Source organism: Pygocentrus nattereri, chromosome 27 (genome assembly GCF_015220715.1).
Source record: "Pygocentrus nattereri isolate fPygNat1 chromosome 27, fPygNat1.pri, whole genome shotgun sequence".
NCBI classification, from domain to species: Eukaryota; Metazoa; Chordata; class Actinopteri; order Characiformes; family Serrasalmidae; genus Pygocentrus; species Pygocentrus nattereri.
Genome location: NC_051237.1, coordinates 19,155,662 through 19,176,750, shown reverse-complemented (window position 1 = coordinate 19,176,750; position 21,089 = coordinate 19,155,662). Strand labels below are relative to the sequence as shown.

The 21,089-nt window shown below is 40.1% G+C and overlaps 2 protein-coding genes across 3 annotated transcripts; one reads left to right on the top strand and one right to left on the bottom strand.

The window, feature by feature from the left end:
- Nucleotides 1–1,221: 1,221 nt before the first annotated feature.
- Nucleotides 1,222–9,026, bottom strand: ccdc126 (coiled-coil domain containing 126). Of its 2 annotated transcripts, XM_017693871.2 has the most exons (4): nt 8,430–9,026; nt 6,645–6,766; nt 6,088–6,534; nt 1,222–2,672 (listed from the first exon to the last, which is right to left on the bottom strand). In XM_017693871.2, the coding sequence occupies exons 3-4, from the start codon at nt 6,320–6,322 to the stop codon at nt 2,434–2,436; spliced, it is 474 nt and encodes a 157-aa protein (XP_017549360.1). In that variant the 5' UTR covers nt 6,323–6,534; nt 6,645–6,766; nt 8,430–9,026; the 3' UTR covers nt 1,222–2,433. The 2 variants fall into 2 exon arrangements, with proteins under 2 accessions (XP_017549360.1, XP_037391417.1); XM_037535520.1 differs by having other exon boundaries at nt 6,088–6,766.
- A 392-nt stretch (nt 9,027–9,418) lies between these two features.
- fam221a (family with sequence similarity 221 member A) lies at nt 9,419–20,767 on the top strand. Its single transcript, XM_017693870.2, has 7 exons — nt 9,419–9,685; nt 11,992–12,165; nt 14,897–15,087; nt 16,255–16,461; nt 18,822–18,911; nt 19,042–19,103; nt 20,436–20,767. Exons 1-7 carry the CDS (start codon nt 9,621–9,623, stop codon nt 20,523–20,525), a joined length of 879 nt encoding a protein of 292 aa, XP_017549359.1. The 5' UTR covers nt 9,419–9,620; the 3' UTR covers nt 20,526–20,767.
- Nucleotides 20,768–21,089: the final 322 nt, after the last annotated feature.

Sequence of the window (21,089 nt, the reverse complement as noted above, 5' to 3'; positions counted from 1 at the left end):
GTTACTTGCAGCCTACAGTGGTGCCACGTTAGGAAAAGATTAGGAAACCCCATATCTTATGATGCATGTTGAATGTGGGAGGAACAGGGGCTTTGCAGATAGATGTGAGATCTTTTGTGGATTTACTTTTTCTTGCTAGCTGGCTAATGCAGAAGGAAGTTAGATAGTTAATGCCATGGCTAGAAAGCTGAATTTCCTATCTGTGTTTATTAGCCTGTACATTAATGGATTTCTTTATTACTGTGAGGGGATTCCTAATGAATATAAGACCTATTTACGTAATGCATGCCGAGTATTATAGTGGGAAAACACAAAACTGAGCTCTGTCTGAGGCAGAATTATGAAGTGCCTCATTACAGAATATTTAACATGACAAATAACTCAAGTAAATACAAATTTTAGGCCCAAATGCCCCTTTAAAGCAAGTCTGAATATGCTAGGTTTCAGTAATGTCAGTTTTGTTCAGATTTTTCCTGGACATATTTCACAAAGACTCCACGTGACTTTAAAAACAGCACTTCCAATTTTGACAATTTACTGACCAACTTTCCAGCTAAGAATTCAGGAGCTTGCTTGAGCTTCACTACCACAGGAATTTCTCTAACTAGGCTACAGAAAAGAGTACAGACATTTTAACATATAAAATATGTCTAGATTCTAATGAATATATAGTAAAATGCACTTGTTCTGCCAAAAGTGGTTAAATCTTTAATCTATTAAAGCCATGTGCTGCTTTATAGCTTTCTTATCATACACCAAGTAATACATTAAAAGCTGATCTGTGGAATTAAAAAATGTCTAACATCACTATGATCATCACTGCAGAGGAGTACAGGTTATCATTTGACCAGGGGTGTCATTTTCTCCTCAACATATTCATTTCAGCAAATCCTGCATCTGCAGAAGTGTGTTCTCTGTAGAGGATGTTAACTTATTGCCACTTCAACAGAACATTAAGCGTTGGCAAACGTCAGCATATCACTGTATTGCACCTTCCTGTCAATGATTAAAAAAAAGTTATTTTCCTCTACATCTATGTAATTTGATTTAAAGGGAAAGAAATGAAAATGACATGCAAAAGTGGTTAGTGGTCTACTTTTTTTTTTTTTTTTGGAAACAATGAATTTGGGCTTAAATAAAATCTAAACTCAAAAAAATCAAACAGTGAAAAGTTGAGGCTTGTCACTTTGAATTAGGCAAAGAAAACATCCAAGTCCTAAATAAGACTTTAGGGACACACAACCTCTCACGGCATGTGTTTATTACTCTGCGACAGTCACATGATGTGAGGAGTGCACTAGCGTTAGGGAACCTTAAAGCCCCAATCAGGAATCCCGAGTGGCAGATGACAACCAACTGATTTTGTACTGAAACAACAAGTGTGGGTGCACTATTTTACTAGGGCTGCACAATATACCATAAATAATAAGTATATCTTAGTTGTTATTGTAAGATTAGCATTCACAATAATGATATGACAGAAGGCTGCATATGCTAAAGAGATTTTAACCAATCACCACATATTTTATTGTGAGCATCCTGACTAAGCTCAGATACTCCAGAAAGGTTTCTGTAAGTGTTGAGATGAATAAAGGCCATGAGCCAGCACATGTGTATAACTTTGGTCATAATGATGCAGGCCAATCTTTAACCATGTAGCATCAAGGGTCACCAATGTAGTGCAAGACATGGTGCAGTTACAATATTGTAATCATCTCTAGCCTGTGCAGGCCTAGTTCCCTCTACAATGCACAAGTATGCTTCTTGGCTATTCCATGACCAGGCCTTTAAAGAAACCTAAGCCTAATAACGCCTAACCATAATACTGGTCTACATCTTGCCAGTCACATTCTACTGTACTCCATAGCTCCATAATACAAAAGTGAACGCAGAATATAGCATTAAATGTACCATCAATCAATGGCAAATATGTGCAATAAGCTTTAAATGAACACATTCTTTGGACTTGCTTATGTTCTCTCTCTGTTGAACAGCTAATAGCACAGCATATGTATAGTCAATGCATCATTGAAAATAGATTTAAATGGTCAGCTAACATGACAAAGCTATTCTCATTAGTTGTAGGTCATTTACCTCTAAGTGCACAATTTCAGTTAGCAGGCTGATGAGGTGATGCAATTATTGCAAATTCAGATGAACTGCTGATTTCACAAATGCACTTCCATTAGAAAGTTTTCACTGATTGCCTGATCAGAACCATCCTTTAAAAGCAGGACTGTGCCCTAGTTTTTTTTTCCTCTTTTATGCAGCTTACTGTGCATATTCCAAAAAACCCATGTGCTGAAAGAAAAAAAAAGCTGCTGTATACTAAAAAAATATAGATCTATATACGTCAATTCCAGCAACAGTGTTGCAAAAAAGTGTGTTGCAACGACTGTGTCCGTGGCCCCACCACCAACTTCTCTTCACTCATTAACTTCCAGGGCGTGGCGGCGACTGGGGCTGGTTGTTGTGTGTATCTGGGTGGTTGCCAGGTTTGTCCCGTTTGGTGGGCCGGTGCATAATGGCCGCCGCAGCGAGGACAGCACCCCCCGCAGCGTGAGAACTGTTGTGTGCGGAAGCATTCACCGCAGCATCCACCCTGCCCTCCAGCTTTACCAAACGATTCAGAATGTCATCCAACAGGACTGCAATGGTCCTTTTGAGATCAGCTGCAGGAATAAAACAATAAAAAAACAGAACTGAAGATATGACATACAACTCATATTTCAATGTTTTATAATGCTGTTATTTTTAAAGACAGAAATACCTTTGCTAAAGATGCCTGCCCATTTCTCACAAACTGCTTATTTGCTACCTTGGGAGAACATTTCTACCAAATTTTTAAAGGGATATAGAATATAGGATATGTCTATGGTTGTATGTAGGCCTGTCACAACAATGAAATCATTTATTATAAATATAAATAATTGGGAATGAAAGTGTTATCCTTTTTAGACAACTGTGAAAGTAATTGTCTGATTAGCCATCTTGCCTCTTAGCTGTTGGAAGCCCACAACTGGCAACAGAAACAAGCTGAGCACAAATAAGCCTCGTTCACTGCTACCCTCTAAACAGAATACCAAGTGAAAAGTTTGTTGCCTGCATTAGCCTTAGCCCAAATGATGGAAACGCCCAGAGTAACACTGGGCTTGTTGCAATGTAAACTTGATTGTGAAAGTATGTGAAAGCAACTATTGTGTACTATTCACAATACCTTGTGGTCAGATTAAAAAAAAATATGATCAGCTAAAACAGCATACAGGCAATTATGTAATAATTATGATGGGCCTAGTTATATGTGGGAAAATGTCACATGAACCAAGCCAGTATTGTTATTCTCTTTAGAAACCCTATAGTAATCTGCTCTGACTGTTTTGTAATACATTCTGTGACCGACGTCTGAGCAGCTGTCATTATGCAATAGGTTTGCATTGGTTCACGCTAAAACTTGACAGACAAGCCGAATGATTCTTCGGCAAATAAAAACAGTTTGCAGTAGCTCAACAGTTCCGGCCAACCACAGCATGACATGCAGGATGACCAACGTGCTTAAAGAAGGAAGATGCCATTGTAATTTGTTACTGGTGGTGAACAGATTGTTTACTGCAAAATATCTTGAGGTTATGCACTGATTGGAATAAATGGATGAAAAGAAGGGCCCTATTGCCAGAATATAGGTCACAGCTTGACCTAACGCTTTTACACTGGTTTTATGTTAACACCCTAAAGGCCCAGGACTCAGAACTTAATAAACTTAGACTTACGACCACCTTCCTTTTCAACCTATATTCAATTGAATACACTACAAAGACAAGATATTTAATGTTCAAACGGATAAACTTTGTTTTTTGCAAATATTCACTCATTTTGAATTTGATGTCTGCAACACGTTCCAAAGAAGTTGGGACAGGGGCAACAAAAGACTGGGAAAGTTGAGGAATGCTCAAAAAGCACCTGTTTGGAACATTCAAGTCCAACAGTTTAAGAACAACGTTTCTCAACGTGCAATTGCGAGGAATTTAGGGATTTCATCATCTACAGTCCATAATATCATCAAAAGATTCAGAGAATCTGGAGAAATCTCTGCAAGTAAGCGGCAAGGCAGAAAACCAGCACTGAATGCCCGTGACCTTCGATCCCTCAGGTGGCACTGCATTAAAAACCCACATCATTCTGTAACGGATATTCCCACATGGGCTCAGGAACACTTCAGAAAACCACTGTCAGTGAACTCAGTTCGTCGCTCCATCTACAAGTGCAAGTTAAAACTCTGCCATGCAAAGCGAAGCCATATATCAACACCACCCAGAAACGCCGCCGGCTTCTCTGGGCCGAGCTCATCTGAGATGGACTGACGCAATGTGGAAAAGTGTCCTGTGGTCTGACGAGTCCACATTTCAAATTGTTTTTGGAAATCATGGACGTCGTATCCTCCGGGCCAAAGAGGAAAAGGACTGTCCGGATTGTTATCAGTGCAAAGTTCAAAAGCCAGCATCTCTGATGGTGTGGGGGTGTGTTAGTGCCCATGGCAGGGGTAACTTGCACATCTGTGAAGGCCCCATTAATGCTGAAAGGTACATGCAGGTTTTGGAGCAACATCTGCTGCCATCCAAGCAGCGTCTTTTTCAGGGACGTCCTGCTTATTTCAGCAAGACGATGCTAAGCCACATTCTGCACGTGTTACAACAGCGTGGCTTCGTAGTAAAAGAGTGTGTGTACTAGACTGGCCTGCCTGCAGTCCAGACCGTCTCCCATTGAAAATGTGTGGCGCATTATGAAGCTCAAAATACGACAGCGGAGACCCCAGACTGCTGAGCAACTGAAGCTGTACATCAAGTAAGAATGGGAAAGAATTCCACCTACAAAGCTTCAACAATCAGTGTCCTCAGCTCCCAAACGCTTATTGAGTGTTTAAAGGAAAGGTGATGTAACACAGCGGGAAACACGCCCCTGTCCCAACTTCTTTGGAACGTGTTGCAGACATCAAATTCAAAATGAGTGAATATTTGCAAAAACAAAGTTTATCCGTTTGAACATTAAATATCTTGTCTTTGTGGTGTATTCAACTGAATATAGGTAGAAAAGGATTTGCAAATCATCATATTCTGTTTTTATTCATGTTTTACACAACGTCCCTAAATCATTGAAATTGGGGTTGTATTTTGAGATTAAGTAAAAATAAAATACATCCACACATTCTGTTAGCAGAATCAGGTATTTGCTAATATTCTGATCATATTTTGCAGCACTCTGCTTCATGTTCACTGAAGTGTCTTCCTTGGTAAGAAGAGTAGGTTTTGCCTAAATGATGACAGCTCTTCCTAGTTTTACAGTTCTAGCAAATAAAAATGGCAGGATGAAAATAGCTTTCCACGTTAAAACAATCATTCAGTCAAACATCAGGTTTGCACCTATTCCCTTTATGATGAATGTAGCCAAACAGGCCATCACCCTGCTTATTTTGTTTTACACTGGAGCTATAAGGCTAATGTACAGGGCCATTAAAAAGATTCATCTGATTTCAAAATAATTTCCTTCACTTGTAAATCATAACAGAACAATGAAGTAAATTGTAAATGTTTTAGGTGAGTATAAAGTTTAGGTAATTTTTACAAGTGCTCAATATGACCTCCTCAAGCTGACAACGGACAAGGTTAACAGGCATCTAAAGATCAGAGCGATTCCACTGAACGATAATGCTTCGTTTTGTTTTTTTATCCCCATGCAAAGTATGTGGATGTGGCTTTGGAACTCCCACTGAGCAGTCTGAGTTTAAAGAGTGTCTGATACTTCGCTTTATTCAGACAAAATTTTCAGCCTTTTTTCTCTTAACTGAAAACTTTTGGTGGCTGAAACTTAATGTACAGAATCAACACCCAGAAAATTACCTGCACTTCACCAAGGAATAAATGACAATTGCATAATACAACAGCTGAAATATGGTGCTTTGTTTTATACTCCTCAGCAAACTATATAAAATTGCAAAAAAAAGTTTGCTGTAGCTTTTCAAAATGTTTAAATGCCCCTATATGTTGACAGGCAGTTCCTCCACCCCTTTTTCTTTTAACTTTCACCATTTCTTACCATATCCAGCCATAGAGGGACCATGGGGCCTTAAGGGGTCGTGGTTTTCCTCACTGAGGGCTTTGACATAGCGGTGGCTGAGCTCCAGGATCTGTTGCCGTAGCTCGGTGCTACTCTGGCGGCGTGGCTGTGTGACGGTATAGTGGAGCAGGAGCAGACACCAGGCCAGGCCGAAGAGCAGCAGTAACACACTCAGCCTCTGAGACATGCTCCTGCGCAGAAGACAGGCCAGCATCCCTAAAACGCAGCCCTGCCAGGGGCCCAGAGCCACCAGTGCCAGCCCAACAGGCTGGGGGGCCAGGGGCGTTTTGAGGATGGAGGCTGGGGGTAAGCCTACTGAAAGAGGTGGAAACTGAGGTAAAGTGATGAGTAAAATGGTTGGAGTTTCAGTTTGACTTCAGGGACCAGAGAGTGTAGGGCTCCAACTTCGGGGGAAGGCTTGACAGGCTGAGAAGGGGAGGGTCAGGGAAAGGGGAAAAGAATGAGGGAAGGGGTTGTAGGTTATAACTACAGCAAGATGCTCATGAAAAAGATGTCCAGGAAATCTGAAAGATCACCTCTGGAGAGTGCACCAGGGAAGTGTTTTAACTGGGACTGGAGGAGTTTGGATAGCCGCCAACTCTGGTCAGCTGATCAGTCTTGGGATCTCAAAGTCAAGCTTGGTCCATTCAGTAATTGCCTACAAGGTAAGCATACATACAAAGCACAACACTTGGCATTAGTATTCATGAGTTTCAGAAATGGTGTCCTTCAGACTAAAGCATTCAGTGTCAATGTATTGTTTCTACGTTACATATTTTTGACCATTTCATACATATAATGTAATGCAAGAGAACTCAACACAGTTCGAGTCAAATGTGTGACGATTTAGGAGTGCGGTTTTCATGGTGACAGACCGAGAGGCATAATCTTCCATTACTTGTTAGCTGCATTAGCTTTAAACTTTCCGAGCAAATCGAAAGAACCAAACTTCAGACACTCTGCTGACTGACTATATTTGGGGCAAGAGGAAAACTGTACAAATTTAATCTGTGGCCAAAAACACCTAGTTTGCATATGCACATTACTTGCTACCATTCGATGTAAATCACGAGTGACTGGCTTTGTAGGACAGGGACTTAATGGTGTTTCAGCTTAGTGTTCTCATCTGACCAAAAATCAGTGAATAATATTGGTCCTGAATAACACTGAACATGCAGCAGAAAGAAATATGACCGTGTTCACACAGTCTGACCCCACAGTGACCTCCTCAGTTCAGTCCCACCAGAAAACAGTGGGCACAGCGTAACAAACATGAATTCAGACGATATCCATAATGTCCAATACAAGTTAAACCATCACAGATACAGGCGCCTGCCAATACCCAACAAACAAACATCAAGTTAAAATCATTTTAGGACAAGATTAATCTAGCAAGCTTTAGGGATCCAACCTGAATAAATTATCAAGCTTGCCATCATGTAACCCAAGAGACCTTGTGAGAGGCATCATCACAGACTGAATGTGGGGACGCTGTATAGCCAACACCACCCCTATTTACAACACCAGCACATTTCATAGCTGAACAGCTGGAGCTCGATTTCGGCGTCAATTTAAAGTAAACTAGTACTTCTTCAGTGCTGTGTAGGGCTTTACCGTTTTCTGCGTTGAACGGACACCGTTTCCAGAAATAGAGGTTTAGATCTGTGGTAAAAGATTTAATAAAAGCCATTTTCACTGCTGACCGATTTACTGATGGAATTAGCATTTCAGCACATAAACGCTTGAATGTGGAAAAACCACAGACCAGTCTAGACCTGAGAACGGTTATGGAGATCGTTTCAACTGGAACAGTAAAAAACAGATGCGGACGCGTCACTGGCTGCTGTGCTCACGTCTTTAGGTCTCCGAGGAAAAATCAGCCATCACGTCCAGAAGTTATCCTTTAACAGAGCCACTCTGCTGAAAATGTGATCGCTTTAACCCCTAGGCAGGAGGTCCAGCTAACTACAGCTAACCCGTAGCATTTCTGCTCCTCTACTTCTCAGGCTGCTTAAAATAGTCACTTATGTCGACCCAACAGTTCACCAAATGAACCTGAATGTACATGACGGGTCTCTAAGACCCCCCTTGTCTACTTAAGCATAGTCAAATGACCAGAGCAAGAGGGGGAGCAGCCTGGCTAGTTAGCTCATATATTAGACTGTACGTTAAAAACCTGATGCTAACCAGTAAGCAAGCTAGCCAACTAGCTAACTTTCATACAGTAGTGTGTTCAACTCAGTAGCTTAAAGCTCTTAAAAACAGCAGCGTGAAGTCGCAGAAAACGTGTTCCCCGTTTGATTCACACCAACTATATTTACCTGAAGTGTTTTTAAGGGTCTGAATGCAGCCATTGACATCTGCCGCCGCCGAGTCCTGCTGTCTGTCACATCTTCTTCGTTAAAGCGTCAAAGGGCGCCGCCGCGCAGCTGTCCTGAGTTTCAGAGAGGTTTCTGTTAAAACACAGAAACTTCTAACTGACTCGGGAAAGCGGCATTACCAGAAAAGTAAGACTACACAATATATGAACCATGTGGACACAAACGGTCCGTCGACATGGCCAGAGAAGACCAAAACAGCAGCAACGTCTCGCTTCACGGACTTTTATGGTTGTAGTTTCCTCCAGACATTCGCGTCGCGTTCAACGTGCTTGTTGCTCAAAGGGGGTTTCGGACTCAAAGTCTTCTTTGAAGTGAAATTCCATTTCGCATGAATCCAGGCTGGGGTGTGATTCTGTGGACCGGTAAGGTGCGCACACTGTTGTACTATACTGACAACATAGAGAGACGCTTACATGTTTGGCATGCATTCATAACTTACAATACAAACCCTGAAGACCAGTGATGTATTTAGCCCAAGTCTTGTGTATAATCAATATGTCGAGCAGAATTACCAAATACGTACAACATGTGCATTTAAGGAGACGATGCCTACAGCGAGGAGACAGCGCTTCACCAGCCATCTGAGGAGAAAGCCGCGGCACGGCGTCATTGAACGCTGCATGGCTAAAGGTAGCCAGATTGATACGTCACTCATATTGAAAGCGCAGCGAGTGTTTTGCTTGTAATGATTTTTAATACTGATTGGAGTTTTAAAATGGGGCTAAGGGTCGTGAAATGTAATATTTTAATGTTTCAAAATTTTAGTAAAATATTTATTTTCCAGACCAATTGTCTTATTTCACAAGTAAACTTAAAGTTATTCAAGTATAAAAATTTCGGATTTCACAACGTGGTTCAAGTAATGACAAAAATGGCACGTGTGTTAAATAGCAGTTACACTTTGCTTCACTATTTAAGGTGGAACGGGGAAATCTGAAGAAGAAGCTGTCGAATAAGCAGCTGACTTCGGCTTCGGGTTCAGTCGGCCGTTAGGTCTTTACTGTTCCTCTGGTTCAGGCCACGGAGACGCCAGAGCTTGTTGCCCAGCAACGCCGAGGACGGATCCCTTCGCACACTGACACTAGCTTAGCGGGGTAAATTCGCCGTTCACTATAGTCACGAAACGTTCAAATGGAAAGGATCTACACTGGCAAAACTACAGTGGACGCAGTGAATGCCTATGTGGAATACAGAAGGTAAGGTCTGCCTGTCATAAATGAGGGATCATCGATATGCTGACCCCTCAGTCCGGTCTGATAAGTGACCTAACGCTAACTAGCTAACTTAACGCTAGATAGGTTAACGAGCTAGGGAGTTTACGTAAGCTTAGCTGTCACTAGTAAACAAAACAGAAGTGTAGATAATAGCTAAATATTTAAAGACCCAGAGAACTATATTATACTATACACCGGTCAGGCATAACATTCTGACCACCTCCTCGTTTCTACACTCACTGTCCACTTTATCAGCTCCACTTACTGTATAGCTGGACTCTGTAGTTCTACAGTTACAGACTGTAGTCCATCTGTTTCTCTGATACTTTGTTACCCTGTTCTTCAGTGGTCAGGACCCCCATGGACCCGCTCAGAGCAGGTTCTATTTGGGTGGTGGATCATTCTCAGCACTCCAGTGTGGTGGTGGTGTGTTAGTGTGTGTTGTGCTGGTACGAGTGGATCAGACACAGCAGTGCTGCTGGTGTATAATATAGAGGAATTAATTGCAGTTAGCTAGCCAGTGCTCATTCAATAAGAGCACATTTGTTTATTTAATACAGAAATACAGCGTCATTTTATTTGATTTCTTGCTGGCCATATCTGTCATTGTTTAGCTATCAAAGGGGAGTTCCACAAATATTCCACAAAATTTCTGAATAACTCAGTCCTTGATATGTATACAGTCATTCAGTGTGCTTTGATGTGAAATGGTTCATCGTAGGGAAACGTACAAACTTAGATTTCTTTACCGTAGTGGTGATAGGAACAAGAGGTTTTCATGTCAACAACACAAATATATTTTATTTACTATCCAAAACCACCAGTGAACCTACATATGCCTTCTGACTTTTATATGTGCTGATGATGATGGTGGTAAAAGATGATGGTAAAAAACTTGTATTATTATAATGTTTTAAAATACCTTTTAAACCAAAACTTGATCACAGAACTATCATAAAACAATGTCTAAGACATCAAGCATCATATATGTAACCATTTTATGTAACTTTCTGTGAGGGAGCTTTTAGAAGTGGATATCTGCTTTCTGTAACCACCACTGAGACTAATTCTGACTCTCTAGAAGAGAGAATTCTACATCTAAACACTAATTAATAAAAATAAATTTGTTTACATCTTAAGCATTTAATTATGTTTCTTGAAAAATCAGTGGAGCTCCCCTTTAACTATTGGGAGACTAGAAAATTGCCCTCTGGACTGAACAGATTCTTTTAACCAATAAGAAAGAACTACTGTTGTCTTATGGATCAAGCTTTAACTGGAAAAGTAGATGAATAAAGAATTAAAATTTAAGTGAAACTGTTAGACAAGTATACTACAATAATTATAGTACAATATGCTTCTCTGTTTTTACATAAAACAAATAGAAGACAACAACCTCTGTCATGGAATATGTGTTTGGAGGAGTTAACGTACATGTACTTGAACACATGCACGATTGTCCGACATGTCTTCAGAAAATAAGGCTATTAATAGGGAGCTTGTCCCCTCTTTGCTGCATTAAGAGCCTCTACACTTTTGGGAAGGCCTTACAGTGGATATTTGAACATTGCTTTGAAGATTTGATGGCATTCAGCAATAAGATCAGTGAGGTCAGGTACTGATGCTGGATGACTAGGCTCACAAAAGGCTTTACAAGTCATTAATTAATTAATTAAGAGACCCTTATTAGTCCCACAATGGGGAAATTTCACCTCTGCATTTAACCCATCCGTGAAGTGAAACACCACATACACACTAATGAGCACACACACACACACACACACTAGGGGGCAGTGAGCACACTTGCCCGGAGCAGTGGGCAGCCCAATCCGCAGCGCCCGGGGTTAGGTGTCTTGCTCAAGGACACCTCAGTCATGTGCTGTCGGCTCTGGGGATCGAACCAGCGACCTTCTGGTTAGGAGGCTGGATCCCTAACCTCCAGCCCATGACTGCCCCTTAAGGTGTTCAGTGGTGCTTCATCACTCCAAAAACTTGATTCCTTTGTTTCGCTTTCAAAAGCTGGGAAGCTTGATACCTCTCTAGCCAACACTTGGCATTGAGCCGGCTTGTGTATGGCTCAGGGTTGTGTATGGCTGCACCACTACATTTCTTTCTACTTCCAGTGCACATTTTAACACCAGTTTGAGCAATGAGGAAATTAAAGTAAATTAATTAAAGTAGCTCAGTACACCTTTGGACATATAGTTGCTGAGACTCCAGCATATAAATGGCAACTTGATGTCAGTCAGTATATCATGTGTTCTGTAAGGAATTGTTGTGTCTGTAAGGATTGTAGGAGAGGATGATGGTGGAAGACTCTTCTCAGAGGCTGAATATGAAGAGTACAAAAGGAGGGTTATGCCAGCCAGAGTGCATAACCGGCTGTATGTGAGTTTTGGTGTCCCCGGCAAAATAGACTGCAAGCTCGTTGGTCCAGAAACACCTTGTTTTTGTTCGCACAGGTATGTGTGGAAATACATACTCATATGCACTCATATACAACGAGGGGAAATATTTAGACTGGCATAGACATCTCTAAATAAAACAGAAAACTGAAAACAGAAAAAATATGTTTATTGAAAAACTCCCAGTTGGGGAGAAGCTTCTGACCCAGACACCCAGAGAATAAACAAGAGTGTTAACATATATGCATATTTAATGACAAGGAAGGAAACTCATATGGTCAGCAAAGTCCTCTCACACCTGGTCCATTTGACATGTGATAGCCTGTAACCTCAAGGCTACATAAACAATGATTCACTGTAGTTTCTGTCAGCTACCTCGGCTTCAGTTGAGGAAAACAAGAGATGAGACCTAGACACAGAATGTGAGAAGCAGCTTGTATGTTACCTTCCTTGCACCCAGAGAACAGTGACGGTCCACCCTAAATTTACGAGTAATATAGATAGCATATAAAACATGCATACAGTATCTCACAAAAGTGAGTACACCTCTCACATTTCTGCAAATATTTTATTATATCTTTTCATGGGACGACACTATAGAAATGAAACTTATAACTTATATAACTTAAAGTAGTCAGTGTACAGCTTGTATAGCAATATAGATTTACTGTCCTCTGAAAATAACAACACACAGCCATTAATGTCTAAACAGCTGGCAACACAAGTGAGTACACCTCCTAATGAACATGTCCAAAGTGTCAATATTTTGTGTGACCATTATAATCTAGCACTGCCTTAACCCTCTTGGGCATGGAATTCACCAGAGCTGTGCTACTGGAATCCTCTTCCACTCCTCCATAATGACATCATGGAGCTGGTGGATGTTGGACACCTAGTGCTCCTCCTCCTTCCGCTTGAGGATGCCCTGCATGTGCTCAATTGGGTTTAGGTCTGGAGACACACATGGCCAGTCCATTACCTTTACCTTCAGCAAGGCAGTTGTTATCTTGGAGGTGTGTTTGGGGTCGTTATTGCGTTGAAAAACTGCCATGCGGCACAGTTTCCGAAGGGAGGGGATCATGCTCTGCTTCAGAATGTCACAGTTCATGTTGGAATTCATGTTTCTCTCAATGAACCGCAGCTGGCAGCACTCATGCAGCCCCAGACCATGATGCTACCACCACCATGCTTGATCGTAGGTAAGAGACAGTTATCTTGGTACTCCTCACCAATGCGCTATAACATTTGCTGGACATCATCTGAGCCAAACAAATTTATCTTGGTGTTGTCAGACCACAGGACAAGGTTCCAGTAATCCATATTCTTGGACTGCTTGTCTTCAGCAAACTGTTTGCAGGCTTTCTTGTACATCAGCTTCAGAAGAGGCTTCATTCTGGGACGACGGCCATGCAGATCTAGTTGATACATTGTGCAGCGTGTCCCACTTCTTCAACCTCTGCAGCAATGCTGGCACTGCTCATGCATCTATTTTATGACGATGACCTCTGGATGTGATGCTGAACACGTAGACTCAACTTCTTTGGTCGGCCCTGACGAGGCCTGTTTGGAGTGGGACAACAAATGGGCACAATTGGGCACAATTTGGCCATGTTCAGTGTGAGGTGTCCTCACTTGTGTTGCCAGCTATTTAGACATTAATGCCTGTGTATTGCGTTATTATCAGAGGACAGTAAATCTGTACTGCTATACAAGCTGTACACTAATTTATATCCAAGTTTCATTTCTATAGTGTTGTCCCATGAAAATATATAATAAAATATTTGCATAAATTTGAGGGGTGCACTTTTGTGAGATACTGTATATCGTGAAGATACAGTCTGATTCAGATACAGATACAGATAATACAGATACAGATAATAGTCTGACTGGCTACATGAATTTCTTATATTATAAGTATCTGTTATATTTATCATAGGCATCATTGGTTATATAAGCACAAGAAACTTTTGGTTTTGTTATTAAATATTCTTTCAGTACATATATTCACTTCAAATGTTCATGTAATACATGATGTCTCTTGACTTGTACATATAAATATGACCAAAAAAATGTATGTATTCATAAGTAAAAATACGACATATGGAATACGACAATTATAGCTCTCAGAAATCTGTGGTAGGAATGAATTAGCTTTTTGTAACATTGTAGTTAAATTTTCCTCTTCGCACACCATACGGCTTTTTGTCTATGTTTAAATGTCCATCTTCTCCCCAGAATCATTTTCTTGTCCAAAGAGATGAAATTCTTCTCTAATATCTCCTGGCACATCGCTCCATTCCTGTTTCTTTCTATAATGTGTAACGCCCCACCTCAGTGCCGTTTGCAGAGAAGCAGCCCCATATGATGCTCCCACCTCTGTACTACACTGTGGGAATGGTGTTCTTGGGATCATGATAGGCTGAATTATCACCATAGAGTTCCATTTTTGTTTCATTTGAACAGAGTACATTGTTCTGACTGTCTAAATGCCTGTGTGCAAATTTCAGAACCGCATATCTCTGCTTTCTGCTTTTTTTTTAGCAGAGGAGTTTTGTGTAGGATGTAGGAATGGAGATGATTACAGTGCAGTTCATCCTTATTGTTTTCTATGTAGGCTGTTGTTCAAAATCAATGTTCATTATGTGTGTATATTTAAAGTAGATATATGCACTATAAGTATATTAAGTATAAAGCATTCACAACTGTGTGAATTCTGCTTTCCTTATATTCTACATACACATTCTATTGCTTTTTAAAAAACTTTCATGGTGAGCTATTTAACCAACAGGTTTAAACAGCATCAGACTGATTTTGAGGAGCTACCAACAGAGAGGCCCATCGCTTTGCCCTGTCGAGTTAAGGGCTGTCGCTGTGGGGCCTACCAATATGTACATCACGTTGGCTCTCAGGCCGTGCGCTGCTGCTGCAAACACTCACCCAGTGAGCACAGTGAAGCTGCAGACCACCTGTGCAAGAAATGTGAGTCACATACAACTCTGCGTGCTAACAGTGGCCAGGGTGCAGGGTGATCAGCTCTGCTGTCTTTGTCCCTTTTCGGCCACTTATTTAGCTACTTACAAAATGTTGTATCCATGACTCATGGGTAGGGGCGGCACGGTGGCATGGTGGGTAGTGCTGTCGCCTCACAGCAAGTAGGGCCTGTCTGTGTGGAGTTCGCGTGTTCTCCCTGTGTCTGTGTGGGTTTCCTCCGGGTACTCCCGCCACAGTCCAAAGACATGCAGTCAGGCCAGTTGTACATGCTAAATTGCCCCTAGGTGTGAATGTGTCTGTCTGTCTGCCCTATGATGGACTAGCGACCTGTCCAGGGTGTATCCTGCATTCCACCCGATGACTGCTGGGATAGGCTCCAGCACACCCAGAAGGAGAAGCGGCTTAGAAGATGTGTGTGTGTGTGTGTGTGTGTGTGTGTGTGTGTGAGACTCATGGGTACCTATACATAGCTTAATAATATACTTCAACCATTAGCTTATATACATCATCCTGCCAAATTGGTTTTAAAGTTAGACTTCTCACTATTTTTACAGCTCATTTTGCTCGTGATTACCAGTGGTGGAGTGCACTGTAGCTATAATGAGTAAAAAAGCAAATTACTTTCACTCTGGGGCCCATAACATCATTGTTTTGCTACTCCCTGCTGGCCAGTGTTGTCTTGCATATATTATAGGATCCATATTGTGAAAAACTGAATTTTCCTAATTTTAGAAAATAAAATTCTTTAATTTAGTATGTATATACTGCAGTAAAACGTACCATATCCTAAATATTTCCCACAAGGTGTTACAGAAGGTGTCTCTCTTAGCAAACTTTTAAGAATGTACTTCCCAGCTAGAAGTAGCAATTTATTAAGCAGTGATGTAAGGAGGATAGAGACTGTTTTGTCGGAAAGGCCCAGTAAAAACAAGCGTGGATCTTTTTTTCTTTTTACTTTAGGAATTCTGCTAATGTAGTTATACATTTCCATGTACATTTACGTGTGTGTGTGTGTGTGTGTGTTTGGTACATAAAACCACACAAACAAAAGTGAACCTCAAAGGAAAAAAGTAAAATGCAAAACAAATGTAGGATATAGGCCCCATGCTGAAAGAATCTGCTGAAATAAAAATGATAAATTGTTGTTTTTTGCAGGCAGCACCTGCACAGGGTTTCAAAGCCCATACACTTGTGGATGCGGTCAGCCAGGCCATGCCCATGTCACACTGGTAGAGAGCAGAGAAGAGCGGGAGTCACGGGGGCTGCCGGTGGGCAGGGCGGTGCCATATGCAGCTATGGGAGGCCTGACTGGATTCAGCTCATTAGCAGAAGGCTACCTGAGACTGGACCCTAGCGGCTCAGGTATTTCAAAATAGAATAGTACATACAGTGTAGACACAGGTTTATTCTGGAGTGGCTAGAAATTCACAGAGCAGTGGTCTGGTATCTGTAAACTATAATCAAAGTGTGAATGTACAAGTACAATAAGATTCAGTTTGTGACTCCCTAATTTTGATGCATATTTTAAGATGAAAAATAAGTATAATTTACTAATTGAATTCCATAAAAGTTGGGACAGTAGTTAAAATACAAATATAAACAGTGATTACTAAATTACTAAAGGGTCTCCAAACACTTTGCATATGTTTTCCATATATATATATATAAACAGTCGAAACGGGTATTGTGGCCTGATGAGTCAATGGAATTATTTCTTATGGAAATAATTAATTTTGTGTTCTCTGGGCCAAAGGACAAAAGGACCATTTAGATTGTTACCAACGTAAAGCTCAAAAGCAAGGGCTGGTCATAGTGTGGTAACTTGCACATCTGTGAAGGCATGATTAACATTTTGGAGCAACATATACTGCCTTCTAGATGTCCATGCCTATTTCAATATTACAATGACAAGAAATGTTCAGCACATGTTCCAACAGCATGGCTGCTTAATCAGAGAGTGCTGGAGCTAAACTGACCTGCTTACAAACCAGATCTGTCTACCACTGAAAACATGTGGCACATTATTATGCTCAACATACAAAAGCAAAGGCCTTGTTTGGCTGCACAGTTAAAGACTTGTTTAACTGAAGAATGGCAAAAAAAAACCCCACTTTCAAAACTGGATCAGTAGGTGTCTTCAGTCCCCAAACGATTATACAGTGCTGTTAAAAGGAAAAGTGATGGAACACAGTGGTAAAAATGCTCCTGTCCCAACTTTTCTGAAGAAGGACAAAAAAACTAAATTAAGCTCATCAAGTTAAACATAAAACATCATGTTTTCCCATTTTCAATTTAATACAGGTCAATCAGAATCTACTAAGAACGTCTATCTGTTTTATTAGTATTTCACGTACGGTCCCAACTTTTTCTTGGGATTAGATTTATAATATAGCCTACAAACCTAATAAATTGGAATATGTGCATGCAGTATATACAATATATGTATTTATCCATATGTATATAGATTATACACAAAAACAGTTGGATAGCAATCAGCACTGATAATACAGCAGTGTATTACAAGTAGCATAAAATATACCAACAATATCAGCAGCATCTTTTCGGCATCTTTTCAGCATCTGTATCAGACAGTATCAGCCCAGTGCAGTATTAATAAGAGAGCTATTAACAGTAGTGCAAATATACAACAAAGATGTGGCACTGAACAAAGTGCAGTGGGTGCAAGGTGTAATCCAGTTTAATTTATTTACTAACACTCAAGTTCATTTTAAGTGTTTAAGATACTGGAGTAGTTCATTTCAGTGCATGCAGTATTCTACAAAAGTCAGAGCGCCCCTTCATTTACTTCATTTAAGTCATTAATTTTAGCAGTCAAGTACACATTATTGATCAGGAGATATGTCTAAGGATAACTTGCATAAAGAAGGGGAAGGTGAAATAGGTGACAAAACAGAAGTTTCAGAAAGTTCTTTTTTATAGAAAATAAAAACACTCATCCAAGACCTGACAGGCCACAAAGCCACTCCATCAGATAAATAGTACTCAAAGCTTTCATCTTTGTGAGCTTGGAGAAAATCAAGCTCCACTCTTTCTTCAAATGCGAAAAAAAATCAACATTGTTCCTGTCTTTCCACTGTGAGAAGACAGTTTAACACTGTGGGTCTGAAAGGATGCATAGCTGTCAAGAAGTTGTTACAGAAAAAAGGAAAGATGGAAAAAAAAGAAAAGTTACAAATAAAACAAAGAAGCTGCTGTTATTCTCTGACCACCCCAGAGTCCAGGCCTCAACCTCAGTGTTTGGAATTGCTTGGATTGTGAAACTGAACTTAGGAAGTGGAAAAATATCACTGCAGATTTCTTTGAAAAACTGAAGGCATGTCCTCTGAAAATAATAGAAACAAAAGAAGCACTTAATACTGAAAAAGTGATATTATATTTAATTGTTGAGGCTTCATTGTTTCTGTTCAATATATGTTTTCTGCTTTTTCCTGATGCTGAAAAATCTAAATATTTGTTTTGACTGGAAATTAAATAAATGAAAGGTGGTCACTGATTTGTATAAGTGTACTGTATATTGTATAGCCATATAAAAAACATGAACAGTGTCTAATGGAAGCACTTCTTTTTTTTCTGTGCTCATTCCACCTCACTGGCTGAGAAAATAGAGCATAGTGATTTACAATAGATTTATTGACATGTCAAATGCAGTAGTAAAATGTTTTTGCACAGACTGTGCAGTAAGTGGTTCCTTGTGTGAACAGGCCTTCCTCCACATGACATCGCTAGTCCTGCCAGAGCTGAGCAGCGCAAAGAACATAAGGGAGCATATGGAACACTGTCAGAGACCTCAGGTTAGGACATGCTGTCATCAAACGTGCCCGCGTGATTTACCACGGCTATAGGATGATAATTTAGGTCAACCTATCTCACAACCTTTCTTTGCTCTGTGGATGTGGGTGTGTTTTGTGGTGACGCAAGCAGGAAACCGGAAGGGGGCAGATGAGAATGACATGGTTTCTCCTGAGAACTGTTACCAAGCCAGAGTAAGTCCTCAAACACTGTTTCATGCCACAGGTGAGAGTTTCTTAATCCTGCTTTTGGGAAACCCCTACTCTGCATTGTTTGAACTTTTGGCTACCCCAGCCCATACCCCAGTCCCCAGCAGCAGGTTTAAGAAGCACTGCCATAGATAGATCAGAGACCTAGACAACCAGCAGAGGGTGCTCTAATGAAGCTACTGCTGCAGCAGTGTATACTCCCCTGAAGGAAGTGTCACTCATGGACTTCAGTTGAGTTTCCAAGACTTTTCTTTAAAATATGTGACAGAATCAATTATATTTTTTGTTATTGGCAAATAATAACATCTGATGCTTTTTTAATATGACTTTTACTTGAAATTGTAAATAAAAACACAGCGTCTAATAATAGACTAACCACATAGGTAATCAAATAGGTAGGTAGGTGTTCTAGTAAGTTGGCAAAATCAGACAAAATTGGACATATAGCTACTTTATTATTTTACATTTTTGTTTAGACGTTGTGAATAGAATTAAGGAATGATGTCATCAGCAATTTATGTTACTAATTCCAGAAAGAGATGGTACAGTATGTTAATTGCTAATAAAAACAGAAAGCAGTGATTATTACATTCTGTTTGACCTGTAATAAAAGCATTAACAAAGTGCTATTTAATGTTTTTCCAAACTGTATTTTTTTTGTAAATATGGCTTGTTGACATATGACTTGCATTGTGCAAAGCCTTTACTTTCCACTAACAGGTCCTTAGTTTCTCTGAATCTTTTGACGACATTATGCACTGTAGAGGGTGGTAAACCAAAAATCCTTGCCATTGTTCATGGGAGGAATGTTGCTGTTAAGCTGTCGGATGATGATGCTGCATTTTTAGGCAGAGTGGTGAGCCTCACCCCATCCTTACTCATAAAGGTCTAGGCCTTTCCTGGAGGCTCATTTTATACCTAAACATGATTGCGTCACCTGTTTAAGATGTTTTTGAACATTTCACATCTTTCCTACTCTTAAATTGAATATTTCCCAACTCTTTTACAATTAGTTGTTAATTTCAGAAGGAATGTATATTTACAAAAAACAATTATATGAATAAGATAAAACTGTAAATGTTTTGTCTTGGTTTTTTTTTTTTTTTGTTTACAGTTCAAAGTGGATTTATACATCACTGCTGTCTGTTTTTATTTTCATTTTATATACTGTACCAATATTTTTGGAACTTGGGGTTGTATGTATATCTATTGTTTACACATTTATCATAGGTCATGCTGAATTTTAGACATTGATGTATATCTCTCTTCCTCTGTCTGAAACAATGAGCTTCACCATGGTTTGACTTCCTGTTTCAGCTCAGGAAGGAGAAGAAATCCAGACATGAGTGGATGCCAAAGAAACCAAGTGGACCTCTTAAGGTAGCAGGAAAACGGATGCAAAACTGAACAGGTTTTCAAATGAACCTGGGATTCCCAAATCGGGGCTCAGGCAACTTAGCCCAGACAAGCAACCACAAACACTTCCGCAGCCCACACAAAATATATGACCATATATATGATTCTGAGCCTGTGCCTTATAAATGCAAGCAAATATAAATATTAATATGAATTAATGCATAGTAATGTATCAAACTTTACTTGACTGTATAATCACACAACATAATAAACTTCAAAATTATGTGAAAAAATCCTGTCGTTTTACAGTTAAAGGAGAAGAAAAAGACTATAAACAGCACCTGAACAGGACTGCCACGGCCCACTGGGTGGCAGCAGCCCACAGTTTAGCCCACATTAGACTAATGACACTTTGGGTATGCTCACCTATGCTTCTTACAATATCAGTACACAACAATGATTAGATCTTTGTTTACTCAAAAAAATGAAACTTTTTTTTAAAGTTGACAAAACCATCTGCAAAATGATAGTATCTTCAACCATCAGAAGATGGCAGCAACTTTGAAGGATTTCTGATGGTCCTGTCATCATTTTGCACAATGTAAAGGGCAGCTG

Excerpts from the sequence above, each read along its gene's own strand:
- ccdc126 (XM_037535520.1), bottom strand. The coding sequence starts at position 6,322 with ATGCTGGCCTGTCTTCTGCGCAGGAGCATGTCTCAGAGGCTGAGTGTG. Across the intron at positions 2,673-6,087 it reads TCCCTCTATGGCTGGATATG|CTGATCTCAAAAGGACCATT; the intron begins GTAAGAAATGGT and ends TTATTCCTGCAG.
- fam221a (XM_017693870.2), top strand. The coding sequence starts at position 9,621 with ATGGAAAGGATCTACACTGGCAAAACTACAGTGGACGCAGTGAATGCC. Across the intron at positions 9,686-11,991 it reads GCCTATGTGGAATACAGAAG|GATTGTAGGAGAGGATGATG; the intron begins GTAAGGTCTGCC and ends TGTGTCTGTAAG. Across the intron at positions 16,462-18,821 it reads ACTGGACCCTAGCGGCTCAG|GCCTTCCTCCACATGACATC; the intron begins GTATTTCAAAAT and ends TTGTGTGAACAG.